At 40.7% G+C, this 26,478-nt stretch overlaps 1 protein-coding gene across 1 annotated transcript in view; it reads left to right on the top strand.

Moving 5' to 3' along the window:
- LOC122554710 (2-lysophosphatidate phosphatase PLPPR4-like) overlaps positions 1–26,478 on the top strand; it is an 80,814-nt gene that overhangs the window by 8,862 nt on the left and 45,474 nt on the right. The window contains exon 2 of the mRNA XM_043700085.1: positions 21,778–21,963. Within this exon, the coding sequence (XP_043556020.1) occupies positions 21,778–21,963 (186 nt within the window). The remainder of the gene's footprint in view (positions 1–21,777; positions 21,964–26,478) is intronic.

The following is a 26,478-nucleotide window of genomic DNA, read 5'->3' on the forward strand; positions in this document are numbered from 1 at the left end:
ATTTATCTGAATTAAACTCCATCTGCCACTTCTCAGCCCATTGGCCCATCTGGTCCAGATCCTGTTGTAATCTGAGGTAACCCTCTTCCCTGTCCACTACACCTCCAATTTTGGTGTCATCTGCAAACTTACTAACTGTACCTCTTATGCTCCCATCCAAATCATTTATGTAAATGACAAAAAGTAGAGGACCCAGCATCGATCCTTGTGGCACGCCACTGGTCACAGGCCTCCAGTCTGAAAAACAACCCTCTGTCTTCTACCTTTGGGCCAGTTCTGTATCCAAATGACTAGTTCTCTCTGTATTCCATGAGATCTAACCTTGCTAATCAGTCTCCCATGGAGAACTTTGTCGAACGCCTTACTGAAGTCCATATAGATCACGCTTAAATGTCCCTAATGGCTCTGCTTTCACCACCATTGCTGGCAATGCAATCCATGCATTCAAAACTCTCTGCATAAAGAGACAGATTGACGAAGTTCAGGCAGTGGTTGAGGTGTATATGGACTTCAGCAAGGCATTTGATAAGGTTCCCCATGGTAGACTCATTCATAAAGTCAGGAGGTATGGGATACAGGGAGACTTGGCTATCTGGATAACTCTCACGTCTTCTCTATACCTTCTACCTAAACCCTTAAAACTATGATCTTGTGTGGCAATCAGTCCTGCCCTGGGGAAACGTCTCTGGCTATTGACTATCCATGCCTCTCATTACCTTGTATACCTCGATCAGGTCACCTCTCTTCCTCCGTCTCTCCAGAGAGGAAAGTCTGAGTTTAGTCAACCTCTCTTCGTAAGACAAGCCCTCCAGTCCAGGCAGCATCCTGGTAAACCTTCTTTGTACCCTCTCAAAAGTCTCCGCATCTTTCCTATAATAGGACAACCAGAACTGGACACAATATTCCAAGTGTGGTCTCACCAGGATTTTGTAGAGCTGCAGCAAAACCTCATGGCTCTTAAACACTATCCCCTGTTAATGAAAGCCAAGACATCACATGCCTTCTTAACAACCCTATCCACTTGGTGGCAACATTGAGGGATCTCTGTGCACTTGAACACCAAGATCCCGCTGTTCCTCCACACTGCCAAGAATCCTGTCTTTAATCCGATATTCAGCATTCTGGTTTGACCTTCCAAAATGCATCACTTCGCATTTATCCAGGTTGAACTTCATCTGCCATTTCTCAGCCCAGCTCTGTATCCTGTCAATGTTGCGCTGCAGCCTGCAACAGCCTTTGACACTATCAACGGCACCTCCAACCTTTGTGTCATCGGCAAATTTACTAACCCACCTCCTCATCCAAGTCATTTATAAAACCTACAAACAGCAGAGGCCCAAGAACGGAGCCCTGTGCGACACCAGTCACCACTGACTTCCAGGCAGAATACCTTCCATCTACAACCTCTCTCTGCCTTCTGTCAGCCAACCAATTCTGAATCCAGAGAGCCAAGTCTCCCTGTATCCCATACCTCCTGACTTTATGAAAGTCTCCCTGTATCCCATACCTCCTGACTTTATGAATGAGTCTACCATGGGGAACCTTATCAAAGAACTCAATAAGATTTGTGAGGCATGACCTGCCCCTCACAATGCCATGCTGACTGCTTTTAATCGAGCTATGATTTTCCAAATAGTCATAAATCCTATCCCTCAGAATTCTTTCCAAAATATTGCTGACCACAGACGTAAGACTGACTGGTCTATAATTACCAGGGATTTCCCTATTACCCTTCTTGAAAAGAGAAACAACATTCACCTCCCTCCAATCCTCTGGTATGACTCCGTGGAGAGTGAGGAGACAAATATCCTTGCCAGTGGCTTAGCAACCACCTTTCTCACTTGCCAGAGCAACCTAGGATAAATCTGGTCTGGCCCTGGGGACTTATAAATCTTAATGTTTGCCAAAATTTCCAGCACATCAACTTCCTGAATCTCAATCTGTTCAAGCCTGTTTCCCAGCTTCTCAAAGTTCTCATTCACAACAAGGTCCCTTTCCTTAGTGAACACTGAAGCAAAAAACTCATTTAGGGCTTCCCCTATCTGCTCAGACTCCACGCACAAATTCCCTACGCTAGTCCTGACCGGCCTTACCTTCTCCCTGATCATTCTCTTATTCCTCACGTATGAGTAAAATGCCTTTAGGTTCTCCCTTATCCTTCCCTCTCAGTCTTTTCAAGGCCCCTCCTGGCCCTCCTCAGTCTATTTTTGAGCTCCTTTCTAGTAAGCCTGTAATCGTCTAAAGCGGTTTAATATAGTTGCTTCCTCCACCTTACGTAAGCTACCTTCTTTCTTTTGACGAGAAGTTCCTCTGTTCTCGTCATCCAAGATTCCTTAATCTTACCCCTTCTTACCTGTCTCAGAGGAACAAATTTATGCATCACTCGCAACAACTGTTCCTTAAACAGTTTCTATGTGTGTTGTCCCCTTTCTGTGGAACAATTGCTCCCAACCTGTACTTCCCAACTCCTGTTTGATAGCGTCATAATTTGCTTTTCCTCAATTAAATATCTTGCCATGGTAACTGCTGCTTTCCCTCTCCATGGCTTTGGTAAATGTTAGGCAGTTGTGGTCACTGTCATCAAAGTGTTCTCCTACTGCAAGATCTGACATGTGTCCTGGGCTCATTGCTGAGCACCAAGTACAAAATGGCCTGTCTCCTCATTGGCCTGTCTACATACTGAGTAAGGAAACCCTCCTGAGCACACCTGACAAAAATGGCTCCATTCAAACCATCTGCACTAAGGAGGTTCCAGTCAATATTGGATAAGTTGAAGTCACCCATAACAACAACCTTGCTGCAAATCTGGTCTCCTTCCAATCGAAAAGTTGTTGTGAAACTTGAAAGGGTTCAGAAAAGATTTAAAAGGATGTTGCCAGGGTTGGAGGATTCGAGCTATAGGGAGAGGTTGAATAGACTAGGGCTGTTTTCCCTGGAGCGTCGGAGGCTGAGGGGTGACCTTATAGAGGTTTATAAAATCATGAGGGGCATGGATAGGGTAAATAGACAAAGTCTTTCCCCTGGTGTGGGGGAGTCCAGAAGTAAAGGGCATACGTTTAGAGTGAGAGGGAAAAGATATAAAAGAGACCTAAGGGGCAACTTTTTCACGCAGAAGGTGGTCCGAATATGTTATGAGCTGCTAGAGGAAGTGGTAGAGGCTGGTACAATTGCAACACTTAAAAGGCAACTAGATGTGTATATGAATAGGAAGGGTTTGGAGAGATATGGGCCAGGTACTGGCAGGTGGGACTAGATTGGGTTCGGATATCTGGTCAGCATGGACGGGTTGGACTGAAGAGTCTGTTTCCGTGCTGTACATCTCTTTGACTCTATGACTCCATCTGCACTTTTCCAAAATCTGCTGGCCTAAGAGTACTTCAATCTCCCTACTGCTGTTAGGAGGTCTGTAGAAAACCCCTAATGAGGTGGCTGCTTCCCTTCTGTTTCTAACTTCCACCCTTACTGACTCAGTAGACAAACCTTCCTCGACAACCTTTGTTTCTGTAGGTGTGACACACTTTCTAATTAGGTCAGGCAGCATCCAGGGAACAGGAGAATCGACGTTTCGGGCATAAGCCCTTCTTCAGGAAGGCTTATGCCCGAAACGTCGATTCTCCTGTTCCCTGGATGCTGCCTGACCTGCTGCGCTTTTCCAGCAACACATCTCCGGCTCTGATCTCCAGCATCTGCAGACCTCACTTTCTCCTCACACTTTCTAATTAGCAATGCTACACCTCCCCCCCCCACCTTTTTCTTTTTAGATGTTCTAAACCATGGAACATCTATCAACCATTCCTGCCCCTGTGAAACCCATGTCTCCGTTATGGTCACAACATCATAGTCCCAAGTACTGATCCATGCTCTAAGTTCATCGCTCTTATTTCTGACATTCCTTGCATTAAAGCAGACACACTTTAACTGATCAGGCAGCATACAAGAAGCAGGAGTATCGACGTTTCGGGCATAAGCCCTTCTTCAGGAAATCCTGCTCCTGCTCCTTGGATGCTGCCTGACCTGCTGCGCTTTTCCAACAACACATTTTTCAGCTCGGATCTCCAGCATCTGCAGTCCTCACTTTCTCACACTTTAACTGATCCCTTTGTTTCATCACATGAAAAACCTTCCAATAGATTCACTACATCCTATCACTGCTCGATCTACAACCACCCCTTCTTAGGTATATAGCTCTGGCCTCCCGAACCACACGAGTAAATCTCCCACCCACGACGTTTGTGCCCCTCCAGTTCAGGTGCAACCCATCCTTCATGTACAGATCCCACCTTCCCCAGAAGGCATCCCAATGGTCTAAATATCTGAAGCCCTCCCTCCTGCACCAGCCTCACAGCCACGTGTTAAGCTGCACTCGTTGCCTGTTCCTCACCTCATTAGCTTCTGGCACCTGTAGCAAACCTGAGAACATGACTCAACTCGTCCTGCTCTTTAGCTTCTAACCTAGCTCTCTGTAGACACTTTTCAGATCCTCAGTCCCTTTCCTGGCTGTGCCTTTGGTACCAATATGTACCACAATTTCTGGCTGCTCACCCTCCCCTGTCGGAACCTTGTAAACCCGATCAGTGACATGCCAGACCCTGGCACCTGGGAGGTAACATACCTTCCGGGAGTCCTGTTTCTAACCACAAAATCTCCTGTCAATCCGTCTAACTATTGAGTCCCCTACCACTAGCACTTTTCTATTCTCCCCCCTTCCTTCTGAGTCTCAGTCCCACAGACTTGACAACTATTGCTTTCCCCTGGTAGGTTGTCCCCACCAGCAGTATCCAAAATGGTATACTTATTGCTGAAGGGAATGGTCACAAGGGATCCCTGCTCTGTCTGTCAGTACCCTTTCCTCCCCCTGACTGTAACCCAGCTGTCCTTATCCTGTGTCTGAGGAGTGACCACTCCCTGCACATCCTCTCAATTTACCCCTCAGCTGGATGAATTGCTGTTCATCCAGCTCTAGCTCTAGTTTCCTAACAACACAAACGTATATTTCTCTGTGTGTCTGCAAAATTAAATATAATCTTGCAATAATCTAAGTGCACTATTTCACAAATGAAATTTAGTACTTTAAAAAAAAAAGTTGAGAAAACATTCTGGAGAGTACATTATGTTGACCTTCTGATTTTAATTTTTAAACAAATTGTACTGTTCTTGCCAGTTTTCAAAAAAATTTGAAAACATAGTGCAAAATTATTTAAACTAATATACTTAGAATTGCATGCTGTTAAGAATATTACAAAGAATTAACACATGGAAGTTAAATTCAGCTCTTGGACTTGATGCCTATTTCTAAAATTACTAACAAGATGAGCATTAAATTTTGTCCACAGACATATTTGGGCACATATTACTTCCTGACACAAGAAAATCTCTGGCTTCTTAGTTAAAGGCCAAATTTTAAGAAGAGTATAAAAACTAAACATAGATGTCAGGAGGGCTCACAACTTTCCATATTCAATTTGTAAGTCAACACTACGCACCATAGATCCTTATCTCAAATTCCCAAAGAGAAACTTTATACGAATCAATATGAACTTGTTTTCATGACCCTAAACGTTTGCAATGGTTAGCAGTTTTCAGCTCAATTCTTATTAATTGCACCAGTCTTCCATTCTGCTCTGTACAAGTCATTGCCTCCCACTTGTTCAAGAAAACATCTATGTTAACATCTTAAACAAGTTTTTATGTTTTCTTTTACTAACTGTTTCCTCCCACTCTTCAAATATGACAATTGTCCATTGTTGTGATCGATCTGTGTTTGTGAGTCTGAATTACTGTGTTAAATGACAGCAGTGCAGCTTACCCATTGTGTTTTGAGGACTAATCTATTTTCTAATCAATCTGTTCAGAGATGCTATTACGCACCTTTGGAGCAGGGGGAATTGAACCCAGGTCTCTTAGTCGAGGGGCAAGGATGTGACCATTGCTCTACAAGAGCCCTAGCTTGCACAGTAGTACTGACAAACACTGGAAAACAGATGATGAATGGACACAGCACAGTTATATTGATTTAAATGAATAATTTAATGTGGAAAATTATATAGGAATTAGAGTTTAGAAATGGTTATTTGGACCATCAGATCTACACGAGTCTCCTCTGACCATGCTTGAATATCAGCTGTATCTTAGTTGGTTACACTCTTGCCTTTGTAGGAGAAGATTAGGTCCCACTGCATGACCTGAGAACAAGAATCTAGCCTGAAACTGGAGCAGTATTGAAGGAATGCTGCACTCTTAAGAGATTATCTTTTGGATGAGAAGTTAAATTGAAGCTCTTTGTACCCTCTTAGATGCGTGTAAAATATGGCGTGATATTATGAGAAAAGACCTGAGAGTTAGCCCTAATATCCTGCCAATATTTATCCCTCAGTCAGCATTGCTATAAGAAACAGATTGTCTGATCCTTGTAAGACTTGTTTCTTTTGGGCGATGATTCAGTACAAATTGACTGCTGCATTTCCCACATTGCAGGAGTGACTATATTTCATTAGTTATACAATGCTTTAGAGATGCTGTGGTCAAGCAAGATGTTTTTATTAATATTGTATATTCATACAAGTCTTTTTTTCTCACTCTATCAAACTAGATCAACGTCTAGTTATGTGTATCTTTATTCATATTTAAAAAACATTTTGCTCTCTAACATGGATAACTCATCAAGCTAAATTTAAGAATAATGCTGTACAATGCACTGATATTAGATTAGATTAGATTACAGTGTGGAAACAGGCCCTTCGGCCCAACAAGTCCACACCGACCCGCCGAAGCGAAACCCACCCATACCCCTACATTTACCCCTTACCTAGCACTACGGACAATTTAGTATGGCCAATTCACCTGACCCTGCACATCTTTGTGATGTGGGAGGAAACCGGAGCACCCGGAGGAAACCATTCTGTAAGGAGAAGTTTAGTACTGGCAGAAAAGTATTAAATTTAACATCAATCAAAGTTACAAAAACTCAACAGGTCTGGCAACATCTGTGGAGAGAGAGCAGAGTTAACATTTTTAATCTAGTGATAACTGATTCAAAAGTCACTCAAAACATTAATTCTCCTTTCTTCTCATAGGTGCTGCCAGACCTGCTGAATTCCACCAGCAATTTTTGCTTTTGTTTCAGAACTCCAGCATTCACAGTTCTTTGTTTTATTTTATCAATCAATGTTAAATGTTTGCTTTATAAATATATTAAAAGAATGCACATTTTAAACAAATGATATAAATTTTCCTATGTTTTATGAGTTTAGTTGCAATATTTAATGGATGTGCTCAAAATGCTCTGATGATATGAAATTTACATCCTCAAATTTAAAATAGTCCACTTACATCACATCTTTAATTTCCAGATTTAGATGGAGCTAATATTCACCTCACATCTTCTCCATGTTTTGAAGTTTAGTCAGTAAACTGAGATAAGAAGGAAAGGGGCCCAATTATAATCTTGATTTAAGAAATAACAGTGAGAAAAAGAGAGATGTGTTCATTGAATATGCAGACATCAATTCAGTGACATGCAGTTACATCATAGAAGGGAAGAATAATAAGGGTCCGTTAAAAAAAGTTCAATTTCTTTTGGATATGCTGTCAATTATCTGAGGTTCCAACATAGACTAAACTCAACATTGGATTTCACAGCAAGTAACAGTGCCACTCCTTCCCAGCACTCAGCTCATTAATCTTGCAGCATGTCAATTGCATTATAAAATAATGGAAGATGCAATAACATTTTAAAATAAGTGAAATCAAATTGAAATTCACGTTATGGCAATTTTCCTAAAAGATATCAAACAACCAGAGCTATCCGACATTACATGCAAGAGCAGCATTTCATAAAAGCAATCAGATTATTAATCTGCAGATTTGCATGATCCAGGAGAAAGCTGTAGTAATTTAAATCAAGACATTTTGTAGAACAGCCATTCTTTCATTAATATATGCAAGAAAAACAATTGAAACAATGAGTTATAATAAGTGGATTGCAAGTAATTGCACTCTGTCTCTAGTTACTGAATCACAGGGGACAATTATAGAAAATCATGATTTTGACTGTCCTTGACAATAGATTATGACCCAGTTCAAAGCAGACATCAGGGACATGTGTAAAGTAGCATTTCAGTTGTATATAGAACATTCATTAATTTATAACGGCAGGAGTCAATTCTGTACTAAAAGTAAAATATTCCCCCAGTATTTCTGACACAAGTATTTAAAAATAATTGAACATAGTGATATTAATTTCTGTGTACACAACATTTATATAGCTAATATGAAATTAAATCATAAGGTATGATATTTCCAAATTATCTTAGCTGTCATATCTAGTCATCAGAAGTTTTGTGTCTACAATGAGCTTACTAGTTCATACACTAAAGGATCTTTCAAATTCAGTGCGTTCCCTGCCTTTGGCGACTGTGGTCTCGTTTATAGCTGAGTCTTTTTGTGATGGAACTAATCACATTAGGAATCTTTTTATGGTATGCATTTGAGAATAGCTACATGGGAATTGCTCAGAATGGTCAACAGGAAACTGGAGGAATTTTTGTCCCAGGTTCTTATCAATAATATGGTCATAACCTGCTCATGGCACCATTCACCATTTGGCAGGTCATTAGTCTGGAGACAGAAAATTGGGTAATTGTGAAGGGTTTGCAGTAGCACCCCTTTAAGGAGTTGGGTATGAACATCAATTTAAAAAACACAGGTCTTCAAAACAACATGCAGTATGTATACAAAACCTATAAAAGCAAATATATTACATTTGAAAGTGTTTGAGGTTCAAAATTCATGTGACTGTCATGCCACGTTTCCTAAAGCCCCTCCCTTCCCTCATTCCAACAGATTTCCCTTATAGAAGCTAAAGATCTCTGTAATCGCTATAATGACTGGAAGTAACCACTTCCTCACTTGAGCACAAATTGGAACTAGTGTGGTGGGCTCTTATTAGGGTGTATTGGCTGCATGAGGCGCATATGTGAGCTTCCCACTTGGGCTTGGATGAAATCTCTGACTGCCACAATATCGATCTTTCTGAAACTGAGGTGGTGACCTTGTGGTAAATTTGCACAACTAGCGGATCCTTTAAAATGCTAGTATGGTAAATTTTTAACAAAAAAAGACAGTTTTTACCTGAACCTTTCTACCATTTTATTCTTGGCTGGTTACTTATGATGCTGAACCAATTGCAGATTCACTGCTAGAAAAGTCTTGGATTTACTTGTAAGTAACATTAATTAGAACATTATTTCATGTCTAAATTTCACTGCAATTTTTACATGTATTGCATCATTCAATAAATAAATTTATTGGTCAAAATTGATTTTGGCACAGAAATATTCTGTTGCTTAATAACTGTATCCTACACCTCTAGTCCTCCTCAGTGCTTGGTCTGATGTTACTGTAAATTGTCTAAAGTGGTGCGGCAGTGTAAATGGGGAGGTAGCAGCCTAGTGATATTATCACTGAACTGTTAATCTAGAGACCCAGGTAATGTTCTGGGGACCTGTATTCAAAAACCACTGTGGCAGATGGTGGAATTTAAATTCAAGACATATCTGGAATTAGGGTGACCATAAATCCATTGCCAATTGTTGGAAAAATCTATCTGAATCTCTAATGTCCTTTAGGGAAAAAAGGACCCTTACCTGGTTTGACCTACATGTGACTACAGACCCACATCAATGTGGGTGACTCTAAACTGCTGTCTTGGCAATTAGGGATGGGCAATAAAAGTATGCCTAGCCAGCAATGTCCTTGTCCTATGAATGAATTTTTAAAAAAGACCAACTTTATACGCAACCTGACCGCTGTCTCCTCTCCACCATCAGTATTTGGCCATTATCTCCAAAAGGAGGTGGGTAAAATCATGAGGGGCATAGATAGGATGAATACATCTTTTTTTTTCCCAGGGATGGGGAAGTTGAAAACTAGAGGGCATAGGCTTAAGGTGAGAGGGGAAGGATTTAAGAAGGACCCAAGGGGCAACTTCTTCACACAGAGTAGTGCGTATATGGACTGGGCTGCCAGAGAAAGTGGTTGAGACAGGTACAATAGCAACATTTGAAAAACATTTGGATAGGTACATGGATGCAAAAGGTTTAGAGGGATATGGACCAAATGTGGGCAGTTGGAACATGGTCAACATGGACCAGTTTGGGCTGAAGGACCTGTTTCCATGCCGAATTACTTTATGACTCTCTGACTCTAAATGTAAGTGATTGCCTATTTTATGACTGAAGAATGCAGTCATTATATTACTGGAAAGGAACTTTTTTTTATTTACTCATGGGATATGGCTGTCACTAGCTGGGTAGTATTTATTGGCCATCCCCACTTGTACTTGAGAAGATAGTAGTGATCTATCTTCTTGAACTGCTGCAGTCCATGTGCTGCAGGTCAACCCACAATGCATTAGGGAGGGAATTCTAGGATTTTCATCCAATTTCATTGAAGGAATGGTGTTAGATTTCAAAATCAGGATGATGAGTGGCTTGGAGGGGAACTTGCAGCTGGTCATGTTCTCATGCATCTTTCACTCTTGACCTTCAAGATGGAAGTGATTGTAAGTTCTAAACAAATAATTCCTATTGCTGACAGAATGGAAGTGCACAATGTAGGGGCAAAGGACTGCATATTGCTAGTTATCCCATTTGCATTTATATCCTTCCATTACTTCAGTAAATAATGGGTCAGAATTCCTGCAGTGTAGCCAGCATTTCAAAGTTTGAGTATTGCTGAAAAAAAGACACATATATTGTCAAAAAATGCACTCTTCAGGATGTTTTGCAAGAATATAAATTCAAAGGGAAAAACAAGTTGTAAAAATGTAACATTTGTAAGTTTCTGATCAATTGTGGTCAGTGGTCAAGTCTGGACAAAATGAAAAAACCTGGATAGCTTTTCACAATTGCATTTCCTCATGTACATATATGATTCCTGTTGTGAACATTTAATTAAACCATCCATTGTTAGTGTCACTGCTAAGGGAATAAGCATTTACTGTAAACATCATTACAAATTAAGGTAATTATTATGTCTTTTAGTTATTACAGAGATGAGATGCCATAAAAAAAACTGAAGAAGAAACTCAAAAAAAAATTTTCAAAGTATTTTAAGCAAGAGTTAGGCATTACATCTCAGTGGTAAATGTTCTACACAGTGTGATACAAAACTAAAGCAGAATGCAATGTTCAGGCAATGTTCCACATTGTGAGAATTAATCTCAAGTAAACAGCTAAGCCTGAGAATTTACTTCATCAGGGAGTCAGAATGTAAGTTTAATTTTGGCATTTTTATTTAGTGTTTTCACATCAATGTTCTTATCGTCTGTTACCACCAACTTGTGGTTGCCAACCTTTACTGTGTTGGTTTGTGTAATACAAACAAGGTTTGTTAAAAACTATTATTGAATTTGAATGCTGTGAGAGAACTCTGCTATAACCATGCTTTGGGCTGCTGCAGCTATGTCTGAATTGAGCTTCTGCCATAGATTCAGAACTTTGTTGCTGTCCCTTCATGAATTCTGCACACTCTGAGTTCTCCTGGGCATTGGGTGTCTGCATGGTACTCTTTAAAAACTGCAGTGTCGTGCTAGATTGATTCTGCTCTGAGTTCCTTCCATGGTTAGCTTGTCCTTAACTATCAATACTTCTCCCTTAGAGTCATAGAAATGTACAGCAGAGAAACCGACCCTTCGGTCCAACCCATTCACGCCAACCAGATATCCCAACCCAATCTAGTCTCACCTGCCAGCACCTGGCGCATATCCTACCAACCCCTTCCTATTCATATACCCGTCCAAATGCCTTTTAAACGTTACAATTGTACCAGCCTCTACCACTTCCTCTGATAGCTCATTCCATACACGTACCACCCTCTGTGTGAAAAAGTTGCCCCTTGGGTCTCTTTTATATCTTTTCCTCTCACTCTAAAACTATGCCCTCTAGTTCTGGACTCCCCGACCCCAGGGAAAAGACTTTGTCTATTTATCCTATCAATGCCCCTCATAATTTTGTTAACCTCTATAAGGTCACCCCACAGCCTCCGATGTTCCAGGGAAAACAGCCTGGAACAGAGGCCTGTTCAGCTTCTCCCTATAGCTCAAATCCTCCAACCCTGGCAACATCCTTGTAAATCTTTTCTGAACCCTTTCAAATTTCACAACATCTTTCCGATAGGAAGGAGACCAGAATTGCATGCAATATTCCAAAAGTGGCCTAACCAATGTCCTGTACTGCCGCAACGTGACCTCCCAACTCCTGTACTCAATACTCTGAGCAATAAAGGAAAGCATACCAAATGCCTTCTTCACTATCCTGTCTACCTGCGACTCCACTTTCAAGGAGCTATGAACCTGCAATCCAAGGTCTCTTTGTTCAGCAACACTAATTGTAAACTCTTTGTTTACGCTATAGTAAACTCTCAGGACAATAAAACCATAAGACGTAGGAGTAAAAGTAGACCATTCAGCTCATCTAGTCTGTTCTGCCATTCAGTGAGAGGATGGCTGATCTAATTATACTCAACTCCACTCTTCTGCATTTTCCCCATCATCCTTGATTCCTTTACTGATTAAAAATCTGTCTATCTTAATATACTTAATGACTCAGTGTTGGCATCTCACTGTAGTAAAGAAGGCCATATATTCACTACTCTCTCAGAGAAAAAAATCCTCCTCAACTCTATCTAAAATGGATGAATTCTACTTTCAGATTATGCTATTTGGTCCTAGACTCTGGCACCAGGGATAACAAACTTTCTGCATCAATTTTGTCACATCCTGTATGAGTTTTATATGTTTTAATATGTTTGCCTTTCATTCTTCTAAATTTCAATGAGTACAGACCCAACCAACACAACTTCTATTTGCTAAAGAAAATTGCCCCAAACCTGAGATCAATCTCGTGAACCTTCTCTGGATTGCCTCCAATGCCAGTATATCTTCTCTTATATAAGGGGCTCAAAACTGTTCACAGTAGTCCAGCTGTGGTATGAAAACATAGAAACATAGAAGATAGGAGCAGGAGGAGGCCATTCAGCCCTTTAAGCCTGCTCGCTATTCATCTCAATTGTGGCTGATTGTCCAACTGAATAGCCTAATCCTGCTTTCTGCCCATAACCATTGATTCTATTTGCCCCAAGTGCTATATCTAGCTACCTCTTGAACGCATTCAATGTTTTGTGGTAATGAATTCCACAGACCCACCACTCTGAGTGAAGAAATGTCTCTATCCTAATATTCAGACTATGACCCCTGGTTCTGGACACACCCGCAATTGGGCGCATCCCCTCTGCATCTAGCCTATCTAGTCCTGTTAGAATTTTATATGTCTTTATGGGATCTCCCCTCATTCATCTGAACTCCAGTGAAAATAATCCTAACCTAGTCAATCTCTCCTCACAGAGAAGAGGTGTTGGAAATCCTGGAAAAGGTGAAAATAGTTTAGGTGGGCTTGGTTCGGCGCAACATCGAGGGCCCAAGGGCCTGTACTGCGCTGTATTCTTCTATGTTCTATGTTCTATGTTCACACATCAGTCCTGCTATCCCCAGAATCAGCCTGGTAAGCCTTCGCCGCACTCCCTCAAGATCAAGAGCATCTTTCTCAGAAAAGGAGACCAAAATTGCACACACTATTCGAGTTGTGGCCTCACCGAGGCCCTGTATAACTGCAACAACACATCCCTGCTCCTATACTTGAAAGTTCTAGAAATGAAGGCCAACATACCATTTGCCGCCTTTACCACTTGCTGTACCTGCATACCTACCCTCAGCAACTGGTGCACAAGGACATCCAGGTCCCGTTGTACACTTCCATCTCCTAATTAACAGCCATTCAGGTAGTAATCTGCCCTTGTTTTTGCTTCCAAAGTGAATAACCTCACATTTATTCTCATTAGCCTGCTTCTGCCATTAATTTGCCCACTCACTCATCCTGTCCTGATCATGCTGAAAGATAGAAGATAGAACATAGAACATAGAAACATACAGCATAGAACAGGCCCTACGGCACACAATGTTGTGTCAAGAATTAATCCTAATTTAAAATAAATTCACCCCTCAATTCACTGCTGCTCATGTGCATTTCCAGCAGTCACTTAAATGACTCTGCTTCCACCACCACTGCTGGCAACGCATTCCATGCATTCACAATTCTCTGCATAAGGAACCTACCTCTGACATCCCCTCGATACCTTTCTCCTAATATCTTAAAATAATGACCCTTCATGCCAGTCAATCCTGCCTGGGGAAAAGTCTCTGGCTGTTGACTCTATTTATGCATCTCATTACCTTGTTATCCTCGATCAGGTCACCTCTCTTCCTCCTTCTCTCCAGACAGAAAAGTCCGAACTTAGTCAACCTCTCTACATAAGGCAACACCTCTGTTCCTCCACACTGCCAAGAATCCTGTCTTTAATCCTATATTCAGCATTCGAGTTCGACCTTCCAAAACGAATCACTTCGCATTTATCCAGTTTGAACTCCATCTGCCATTTCTCAGCCCAGCTCTGCATCCTGTCTATGATGTGCTGCAGCCTGCAAGAACCCTTGATATTATCAATGGCACCTCCAACCTTTGTGTCATCTGCAAATTTACTAACCCACCCCTCAACCTCCTCATCCAAGTCATTTGTAAAAACTACAAAGAGCAGAAGCCCAAGAACAGAGCCCCGCGGGACACCACTCAACACTGCCCTCCAGACAGAATACTTTCCATCTACAACCACTCTCTGCCTTCTGTCAGCCAACCAATTATAAATCCAGACAGAATTAGTGTCTTCTACTGTGAAAGCTATTTCAAAGGATTAACTTAATGACCCTGCCATTTCCTGGTTCCCCATTATTATTCATGATTAATAATAATAAAGTATTTTTCTTCTGGTCCTGAGTCTCGATCAGTCTCAATGTCACAGTAGCATCATCATTAATGAAATTAATTTTCCACTATATTACAAGAAAGAAAGCAATTTATTATGCAGTAATATGCAGATGATCATAAAAGTAAAATATTGTGGATTCTGGAAATCTGAACTATAAAGAGAAAATGCTGGAGAATCTCTCCACAGATGCTGGCACATTACTGAGTTTTACCAGTATTTTCTGTCTTAATGCAGAAGAATGTGTTTTGTAACCATGCGACCTCTCATGTTAAGCTCAACAGAATGGTGCATTCTCAGAACAGCAGTGTCTTCCTGGCATTCACTGTTACTAAGGGAACCAAGGTTATCAAAATTAAATCCAGGTAGTTAGTAGAGTTTTATTTTAAAATGTTCATTATGGCCAAACCTAGATGTTTCTTTTTAAGGTGCATCAGTAGTGCCTATAGTCTGCTTTAGCCTTTTCCTCCAGCTAACTCTGAAATGACCTCCTTATCAAATGTGGGACTCCCACATGGCTCCTGCTAAAATGAGCTTAACCCAGGAGATTGGTTGTTTTTAGCAGCACAGCCAAAAGACATGTATGAAGCAGGGTAGAAAATCCTGTCTTTTATTTCTATTTTAGGTCATTGTATCAGTGCAACCTTACGATGGCAATCTTTCACTCACTGTTATATTATAACATTGTTATTGTTGATTATTCTGTGCTCAGTATATAAATACTTATAGCAATCAGCTACAAAGAACATAAATCCTGCAGCCAGTGGTGAAGGAGCCAACAAGATTAGTGAAGACATATATAGGTCACCTACAGTCAGAAACAAGAAATTTATAATGGAGAACAAAAAGATGACCAAACCAATTAAATGCATAAAAAATCACAAGGGAAGACATAAATGACATCCTAAAAAATAGGGGACCTCAGGGTCTGATGGAAAGCAGGAACTGAATCAGTAGGAAAATGGTTTTGGGGACAAAGACAGATATATGCCCAGGGTCTGATAAACGTCTTCCCAGATTACTAAAGGAATTAGCCCTAGAAATAGCAGATATGTTAGTGATCATCTTCCACAATTCTAGAGTATCTGGAATATTCCTATGGATCGAAAATCAGCTAATATAACCCTATTATTTGAAAAGGGAGATGGAGAACAGACAGTGAATTATAGACCAATTAGCTAGGTATTGCTAGTGAAAAAGAAATGCTTGTGTCCATTATTAAGGAAGTTATAATAGAGCACTTAACAGATAGTGACAGGTTTGGACAGATTCAGTGTGGATTTTGTGCTTGACAAACCTGCTGTAAGATTTTGAAGATGTAATGATAAAGTAGATAATGGGAAACTAGTAGATGTGATTTACTTGGATTTTCAAAAGGATTTTGACACAGAAGAGATTAACATGTAAAATTAAAGCGCATGGGATTTGTGGTCGTGTACTGAAATGGATTGAGGACAGGTTGGCAGACAGGAAACAAATAAAATAAAGGGGGTCTTTTTCCATGTGGCAGACAGTGACTAAATGGGTACCACGGGGATTCGTGCTTAGACCCCAGCTATTCACACTATATATTAATGATTTGAATGTAGAAACTGTGTGTTGTCTCTAAATTTGTAGATGACACAAATTTGAGTGGGAGGGTACCATGTGAGGAGGATGCAGAGAAGCGTCTGCACAACTTTGACAAGTTAACTACATGGGGATATACATGGCAGATACAGTATAATGTGGGTAAGTGAGGTTATCCACACAGGTATCAAAAACAGGAAAGCAGATTATTATCTGAATGGGGATACATTGGTAAAGGGAGGGGTGCAATGAGACCTCAGTGTCCTTATACATCATACACTTAAAGTAAGCAGGCAGGTGCAGCAAGAGCTGAAGAAGGCAAATGGTATGTTAGCCTTCATAGAGAGAGGTTTGAGTACATAGCAGGGATGTCACGTTGCGACTGTACAGGGCACTGGTAAACCTGCACCTGGAGTATTGCATTCAATTTTATTCTCCTTATCTGTCGAAGAATGTACTGGCTATTGAGAGAGTACAAAAAGCATTTACAAAGCTGATTCTTGGGATGGTTGGGACTGACATATATGGAGAGACTGATTCACTTAGGACTATATTCATTATATGGAATTTAGAAGAATAAGGGGGACTTCATGGGCACCTTTAAAAATCTAATCGTATTTTACAGGGTAGTTGCAGGAAGAAAATTCACATTGACTGGTGAATCCAGTCTAAGGATAAGGGGTAGCCCTTTTAGGATAGAGATGAGGAGAAATTTCTTCACACAGAGAATGTGGATCCTGTGGCATTCTCTGCCACAGGAAACTGTTAAGGTCCAAATATTGAAAACTTTCAAGCAAGATGTACATATAGCTCTTAGGCCTAATGGGTATGGGGAGAAAGTAGTAACAGAGGATAGAATTAGATAATCAACCATAATCATATAGACCAGGTCAGAAGCACCAAACAGCCTACTCCTCCTATATTCTATATTTCTATGATCCATGTTGAAGAAAAACCTTCTTGATCTCATCCTCAACAGTCTATCTGTCCATACAGTATTGGTAGGTGTGACTGTTGCCCATGATAAAATTAAGTCCCGCTTTCACATTGAGGATACCCTCCAGCATGTGGTGTGGCACTACTACCAAGCTAAATGGATAGATCTAAATGATATAGCACCTTATAGCTGGAAATCCATGAGGCTGTGTAGGCCATCAGCAGCAAGAATTGTATCATCTGTAATTTCTAACTTCACGGGTCTTCAATTTCCCACTCCAAAACCATCACAGTAGAAGATCAAACCAGATTCAATGAAGAGTGCAGGAAGCATGCCAAAAGGAGCAGCAGGCATACCTAATAATGAAGTGTCAACTTGGAGAAGCTATGTCACAGTATAGCATGCATGCCAACCCATAAAATTAGCATGAAATAGTCAAGTGAAACAATGGATCAGTGTAAGCCCTGCAGTCTGACACATACAGTGGTGAATGGTGGTGGACAATTAAAAACTAAATGGAGAAAGAGGCTCCAAAAAGTTTCCCATCTTCAATGAGTGTAGTACAATAGTCCAACAATGAAAGCATTCACTGTGTTCTTCAGCCAGAAGTGTCAGCAATCACAGATGTTAATCTTCAGCAAATTCAATTCATTCCTCAGGATATCAAGCAATAACTGAAGGCATTGGATACGGAAAAGCCTATAGGCCCTGTGTTTGACTTGTGCTCCAGAACAAACCATGTCCCTGAACAATTTTAGTACAGCTATCATACTGGCATCTATCTGTCAATGTGGAAACTTGTCCACAAAAAGGACATATCTAAGCCAATTACCAGGCTGGTAGTATACCCCGATCATCAGATAGAATGCTTTTTTCTGGAGACGAATGATGTTAAGGCATATGAGAGAGTGCAAGAAACTGGTGTTGAAGTGATGGTTGGTTATGATCTAGAGTGGCATGGCAGGCTTGATGGGTTGAATTTCCTCCTCCTATTTCTCTGCTCCTATGTCTTATGCTTCAGTGTTGGAGAGGCGAATGTTGTTGCTGCTGGTGTCATCTGAAACATATTGGGCCAGATCTTACTTGACCAATGCATCATACAGTGTGCGACATTGGTTTTCCCTGGAGACTTGAGCTCAAATGAATGACTCACCAACCAGAATGTAAAATGCTTGTTGAAAATTACTACACAAAGACAAAGACTTCAGTGCAATATTTCAGGAGAGGGTTTCACTGGCAGAGATGAACACTCTTAACTGTTGATCTCTCATTCGAAGAGCTCATTTGAACAGCCGGTGCAGGCACAATGGGCCTAATGGCCTCTTCTGCGCTGTAACAATTTTGTGATTTTGTGATCCCTTCAGTCTGCTAGCAATTACAAAAGGTGTGGAGGTATGGTTGCCACGATCATGTCCTTCACGCATGAAAATCCACAAAACGCATTGTTTTGAACTGTACTGGGTGCAAGTGTAAAACATTAATATATTTTTCGGAGATTATAGTAGAGAGCCACATGTCTCCACATTTAGTCAATTTGATCACACTGAGGAATTTAATGGTGAACAAAACCTTCTAAATGTCCTTTGATATGGGCATCATGTCAGGGGACTGGAGAATCTTTCCCTCAGTGTAGGAGAGTCCAAGACTAGAGGGCATAGGTTTAAATTGGGAGGGAAAAGACTTAAAAGGGACTGGAGTGGCAACTTTGTCCCACAGAGGATGGTGCATGCATGGAATGAGCTGCCAGAGGAGGTGGTGGAGGCTGGTACAATTACAGCATTTAAAAGGCATCTAGATGGGTAAAGGGGGATATGGGCCAAGTGCTGGCAAATGGGACTGGATTAATTTAGGACGTCTGGTCGGCATAGATGATTTGGACTGAGGAGTCAGTACAACTCTATGATTCTGTGACTCCAATTGCAAATCTCACTTCCTTATTCAAAAAAGTTTGAAGGATAAATGCAGCAACTGTAAAGCAGTCTGTTTAACCATGCTGGTGGAAAAGCTTTTACGAATGATGTCTGATGGAAACAGATCCTGCTGTGGCGTTCAAAGAAGAATTGTTTAAGCATTTGAGCTTTTCCAAAAAAATTGCAGTGGGAGAAGTAGCACGAGCTGAGTTGCATTTGCGAGAGAGCTGGTGGGGACTTGACAGACTGATTGACTTGCTTCTGTGTTGGAAACTTTCTGTGGTTCGTTGGATATAAGCTTTACTTGTCACAAATATCACTTATGTCACCAAAAGCATTATTGTCTACTAGAAGTACTCTAATATTTCAAACTAGATCAATCACCTGTTTGGATTTGTGCAACCAAATACAATTCCCCAATATAGGAACTGCAAATCTGTAATTGAAGATGGCTTTCATCTTTAGATTAAGCATGGGTAGCCAGCACCATTGTCAATCTTTCTGGACAGATTTATTGACTTGATTTTCTCAGTTAATACACTATTTTACTGGCTGCTGTCCCCAATTTTATTTTCACCATCTGTAGGCGATAGCTTGATCATCAAAGTAAACAACATCAATTTTAATGACAGCTGCAGGGTCATTGATGACATGAGGAACAAAGTTGACTCAATTTCTTGACTGAATCAATAAGAGCTGTTGGGATAGGGTGGAAAATGGATATTAATCACATGGTGCTTCCCATCCCTTTCTTCATCACAGAATACATCACAGAATCCCTACAGTTTGGAAGCAGGCCATTCGGCCCATTGAATCTGCACCAATCATCTGAAGAATATCCCACCCAGATTCACCCCTCAACCCTGTCCCTGTAACCCTGCATTTTCCATAGCTAATCCACCTGGCCTGTACATTTCTCTACACTATGGGGCAATTTAGCATGGCCAATCCATCTAACCTGCACATCTTTGGACTTTGGGAGGAAATCGCGGCACTTGAGGACACCCACACTCACACAGGGAGAACATACAAACTCCACACAGACAGGCGTCTAAAAGTGGAATCAAACCCGGGTCCCTATTATGAACATCTATCATAAATACCATCTTTCCAGTCATGTTCAAGAAAATATAACTGCTTTTGTTCTCTCAAAGTTTTAGAGAAAAGAGAAGGGTTACAAAGCAGGGGAATGCCATTTAGCTTCTCAATCCTCCTCTGTCATTGAGACTCCATTAACCTACATTAGCTCAGATTCCCTTACCTAACAAAACCCTATCGATGTCCATCTTGAGAGCTCCAATTGGCCTAGCTTGCATAGCCTTTTTAATTGATTCATGTTAAACGATTCTACTTTAGTGTTAATGGTGCCAGTTTCTAAACAGCAGGTAGATAACAAAGATCAAGTACATCTAACGGCAAGTTGTAGTGTTTGGATTGACATAAATATGAGTTGAAACTTTATTGCTGGAACAGCACAGCAGGTCAGGCAGCATCCAGGGAACAGGAGATTCGACGTTTCGGGCACAGGCCCTTCTTCTTTATTGTTCCAGCAATAAAGTTTCAACTTTGATCTCCAGCATCTGCAGACCTCACTTTCTCCTTGACATAAATATGAGTCAAGGTTAGAGTGGTCCTGGAAAAGCACAGCAGTTCGGGCAACATCTGAGGAGCAGGAAAATTGACATTTCAGGCAAAAGAGTGGCTTATGCCCGAAACGTCGATTCTCCTGCTCCTTGGATGCTGCTTGACCTGCTGCGCTTTTCCAGCAATACATTTTTCAGCTCTGATCTCCAGCATCTGCAGTCCTCACTTTCTCCTAGTTGATTTCACGCAAAAGCCCTTCATCAGGGCATAAATATGACTCTAGACCCACCAAATATGGCTGATTCTTAACCACCCACTAAAATGGCTGAACAAATCTCCTGAACCCCTACAACAAAGGGCTTCACCAATTCCAACAAAATGGCTCACACTACTTCCCCAGTGGGAATTATGGATTGGCAATAAATGTTAGCCTTACCAGTGCATTCACATGTTGTGAATGAATAAAACAATTCTAAACGTTTCTATCATAACAGTCATATAATCACATTCACTTGATTATATTTTAATGCAACTTATTTCACACGTACCATGTAATCAATACAGTACTCCCATTCTCATTACTATTCCTCAGTATACTGTAGTTTAATTACTATATAACATATAAGTTCTCCAAATAGTCTTTAAACTGGCATGTAGTTAAAAGTATAAAAATGCAAGTATTTGCATGATATACTTATATATTCTCCTTTTTTCCTGATCCTTTCCATAACAGTAAGAATTAACTAAACCTTTAAATATTGTTTGTGACATGGATTGTGTGAATAATTTTGTTTACATAATTTAATCAGCTTTAGATTAATTTCTGGAATAATGATTATTTTAGTGGCGAGTGTAGATAAGTTGTGATCTAGCTCACGTTCTTTTCTCATTTTCCCTTCTCAGTTACCTATACTGGCCTCGTCAATTGTCAGCCTTTACTTCCTGGAGCTCACGGATGTCTTCAAGCCAGTTCGTTCAGGCTTTAACTGCCATGACAGGACACTCAGCATGCCGTATATTGAACCAACTCAGGAAATCATCCCCTTCCTCATGTTGCTTAGCTTGGCATTTGCTGGACCTGCAGCCATGGTGCGTATTTTGTTTAATGTACTTTAATACTATGAGATTCACCTTCCACCTGAAATATGACACTTGATTATGTGATTGATTTTAAAGTCCTGTGCTCCTCACCCTCATATTCAAGTGTGAAACAAATCAGTGAACATCTTTTACACCATGCATAATTTTGTGTTATTCTGCTGGCTTGACTTAGAAATCCATTGCACATGACACTAAGATGTTGCACATGAATATTTTAAGGGTTAGTTCTGATTTAAAATAATGTTAAATAGCTTGTAGCAGAATGTGATTTATCCATGCTTTCTTTCGAGGCTTTTTTCAACATTCTGCCACAGTTTAATACACCTGAGAGAGATAGAGCAAGTTAATGGATTCAAGAACACGTAAGACACTTATCTTTCACAATATCACTGTCTAATTGTCACCATCCTTATCAGAAAAAGCCAAACTTCTGCTTTACCCATTGCCTTTAATTCTGTATTCGCTGTTGATTATTGTAGATCAGAGGAGATGGAATTTAATGGTGATAACAAGGGTCATGGTAGGGAACCAATCCCATGACTGGAAAACCAAAAACTCTACAGTTCTGGCATCATCTGGAGAGAAAGCACTGTTAATGTTAGAACATTAGAAAACTAGTGTCACCCAAATGGCCACTATTGGGAGATTCAATGGAATTTAAGTCCCAATCAGGTACTTATCTATCTGCTGCCGGAATTAAATTCTGGAGCAGAACAAATGTTCTGAGAGCTGCCAACCTCAGAGATCAACAAATTTATTACCAGCATCTCAGTACCAGCAGCAGCACTGGGAGTGGTGGCCACTGCCAATAATTCAATGCACCCTACACCATGGATTGTCTGTAGAACGTTAGGAAACAGGTGAGTGGGGCAAATTCGCTAGAGACAGACTTGATGCAATGGGATTCATTTTGAAAGGCAGAAGGATTTCTTAATTCAGACATCTCTCTTCCTACTGTTGGGCACCTCTATCGAGCACAGAGAGTGTGAGAGTTTGTGGTGAGCCTGTGGAATTCAGAAAACAGTCAAGAAGGGAATTAGATATAGTTCTTTGGGCCGTAGAGTTCAAAAGGTATGAGGAGATAGTGGGAACAAGGTACTAAGTTGGATGATTGACCATGATATTGAATGGCAGGGCATGTTTGAAGGACTGATTGGCCTCCGCCTGCTCTTATTTACTACGTTTCCCTGAACCCCTCCCAACCAATCTCACCCAAATCAGATCTCAGGTCTCCCCACACAAGTATGCCTGATAGACTGCCAAAATAATTCACAATTGTTGCTGGCTAAATCCAGTGCTGGTAGAATGAGCCCCTTGTCAGTTAATTGACTGGCCTCTGGTGGAAAGGCTGCTCACATTTCTGCTGTGAACTTAGTCAGAGGGAAATGAAGACTCACCACCCTCCATCATCCAACAGTGCACAAATTTTTTTTGAGAATATCTGAATTACATTTCTCACAAAATGCTACCACCCTAAAAATACCTTAATGGATTTCAACCTCATGTACACAAGGGCTGGAATATTGTAGTTACTACCTTTTTTACTATCTCTCTGATTTTAGCAATTGACATGGTATTCATTGCAATAGTAAATGCTACATTATTTCCCCATATAGTAACTCCTGATACTAAGCAGCTTTAAACTAGAGATTTCACTTTCATCTGCAAGACATTCGGTACCTAATTGATTGCAAGGTTTTCTGGCTCCTAGTTAATTGAGTTTTTTTATTGATAGGTTTAAGTCTGTTTTATTTCCTTTACATCCTTCCTCCCTGCAACTTTCTTGCAGCTGCTTACTCAGTGCCACCTTTCTTACAGGCTTGCCTCTGCTAATTTTTTCAACTTCTCCACCCCTTTCCACTCTCTCCCCCTCCCCCAAAAGCTGATGCAACTCTCTTCCATTCAAATCCCATGAATCTTCTTCTTTGTCCTCCAACCTTTTTGCAGTTTACTGGTACCCCCATTGCCCTATCAGCCTCCTCCTTCCCCAATTCCCTTGTACAGTCTATGGCTCCCCCCACAAGGGGAGACAGTCAAGGGCATAGTCCATGATAAATGTCCTGACCCTCAGCAATGGCACAAATCCTGACAATGGCAAAAGTCAGTGGTCAAGCTTGTGACTGTATTTGCCCAATGCCCCCTCGCCAAATGTACTTCAAACCTTACTGTCAGTCAAATGGCTACCATCAGTGCAACTTCCCAACCTGCATTGTGGCCAGGTTTGGGCAGATGGGTGTTGCGGTGACGGGAGATTGTGTAACAGCATTAGATTGTGCACAGGATTTGTTAGTGCATCGTTTCTACCATGGAGAGCGCGTTTGCCACACTTCCTCATTTGAGTATAGTTCTCTGGCATGACTGGAACATTTGTCGATCCAGGCATGAATTTATAAAAGTTTTTTGTTTGTCTTGTGGAGGTCAGCAGTTGAATGTCAGTATGGTAGCTTCAGCAGTGCAAAAAGGTCATTGTGACCCACTTTTGACTAGCTTTTGATTCAATTTTGAAAAAAATTGGCCACTGTGGAAATACCTTCTTTAATTAGTAATTGAATCTGATGTATTTCATTATCAGTTGATGAATTTTTGGAGCTACTGCTGGAATTAGTCTAGGTCGGCAGACAGTCAGTTTATACTGGTTGAGCAAGTTAACTTGCTGAGATGGGGAACAAAGAACAGACAGCACAGGAACATGCTCTTCGGCCGTCCAAGCCTGCTTTCATTTCACAACCTAATACCAATCTCAAACACACTTGCATCAGGTTGTTAACTTTAAATTTGAGGATGATAGCTACACAAGGTTCAGATATGGGTCTTCCTATGATGGGATTCTTGGCCCACATACTTTTGGGTACTGAGTCGTGAGACGCTGGTTTCAGAGTGCAAGGTTTGCTTCCTTATCTCTTCTCAGTCACTGCTGTGCTCCCATTAAAATGCTTGGGATTCAAAGGACGATACAGCTAGATAGACAATTGTAACCCTTCTGAATGATTGTTAGCAAGCTGTTCCCATTCATTAAGATCAATGTTATATTACATCCAGGTGCGATGAGATTAACTGCCTCTGTAGGTTAGAACAAATGTTTAAGTTTTTTTTAAATGTGAGGCTACACCTTTGTCTAATTAATCTACACTTAACCCTATCTGGGAGCCAATTACAAGATTTTCCTGATTAGAAGAAAGAGCAATTTTTTTTATGTTCACCCCAACGAAAATAGTAAAGATGTGACATCATGAATATGGCCTTAGTGCAGACACTTCTCATGTGTATATGTACAAAGTTTAAAAAAGGGTTAGTGTTCAAGATATAAGAAATGGTTTATTGATTGTCTTTGAAGCCTTGAACCTGAGGCTGAGGTGGATTCACTGGTTTCTTCAGTGCAGTCAGCAGAAGCAAAACTTGCATTTATCTTAAAATTCTCAACTTCCTGATAAGCCTATCCTGGAGTCTGGGCTAGATTGTTTTAGAGAGAGAGGAACTTTGGAACAAAAACAGAAATTGCTGGTAAAACTCAGCAGGTCTGCCAGCATCTATGGAGAGAAATCAGAGTTAACGTTTTGCATTCTGTGACCCTTCTTCAGAACATCTTAGTCTGTGTTCTGTTCTGTATCTTTAGTAGCTTTTGATCTAGCAGAAAGCTTAAGATAGGTGGCCAGCAGGTCTAGCAGTATCTGTGGGGAGAAAGCAAAGTTAACATTTTGAGTTCCATTTCTGATGAAGAGTCACCAGACTCAAAAGATTAACTCTGATTTCTCCCCATAAATGCTGCCAGACCTGCTGAGTTTCTCCAACAATTTGTGTTGTTGTTTCAGATATCCAGAAACCGCCACAGTTCTTGGTTTTATTTGAGGTATGTGCTGGTTGTATATTCTATTTGGTGAAGTTTACATTTTCTTTCAAGCTTAGAGATTACAGGCAATGTATCATCTCCAATATGTGAAAGTTGTCATAATAGTGTCAATCAAATAAAAGCTGAGGACCTTTCCAGGCCTCCCACAGGGTCTTGCTGACCAGTTTCATTGCTGTTGAGTCAAATCCATGTCAGTTTCATGAAATATAGCCAATCTGGGTGAATTAGCTGATCCCTGTGGTCATTTATAAGTCAGCCTTGTTTTAAAGCCATTTTAATCCATGAAAGTCTCATGCAATAAATTGGGTGATGGAATTCAAAGATCAATAGTCCATATATTTTGTCATTGAGACAACCATTACAGTTCAAGGAGAGCATCAGAATTTCTTTGAAGTGCTTTCCTTGTCCACCCTGAAACATGGGCCATTTGAGAGTTGAGAGAACAGGATTGATTGACAGAAGTGTTTTAGGTTAACTGGACACAATGCCCAGTCCGTCAAAGTTGAGTGCGCAGGATTTTAACGAATGCTAATACACCTGGCTTCAAGAAGGATTTTTGCATTGCCATCCAATGAAATTGGAGGCTGTGTCAGCAGTATTGCTGACATAATTTCCTTTGTGTTGTTATGTGTTGCTAATACACAGTCCAGGTCTCA

This window comes from Chiloscyllium plagiosum, chromosome 11 (assembly GCF_004010195.1).
Source record: "Chiloscyllium plagiosum isolate BGI_BamShark_2017 chromosome 11, ASM401019v2, whole genome shotgun sequence".
NCBI lineage: Eukaryota > Metazoa > Chordata > Chondrichthyes > Orectolobiformes > Hemiscylliidae > Chiloscyllium > Chiloscyllium plagiosum.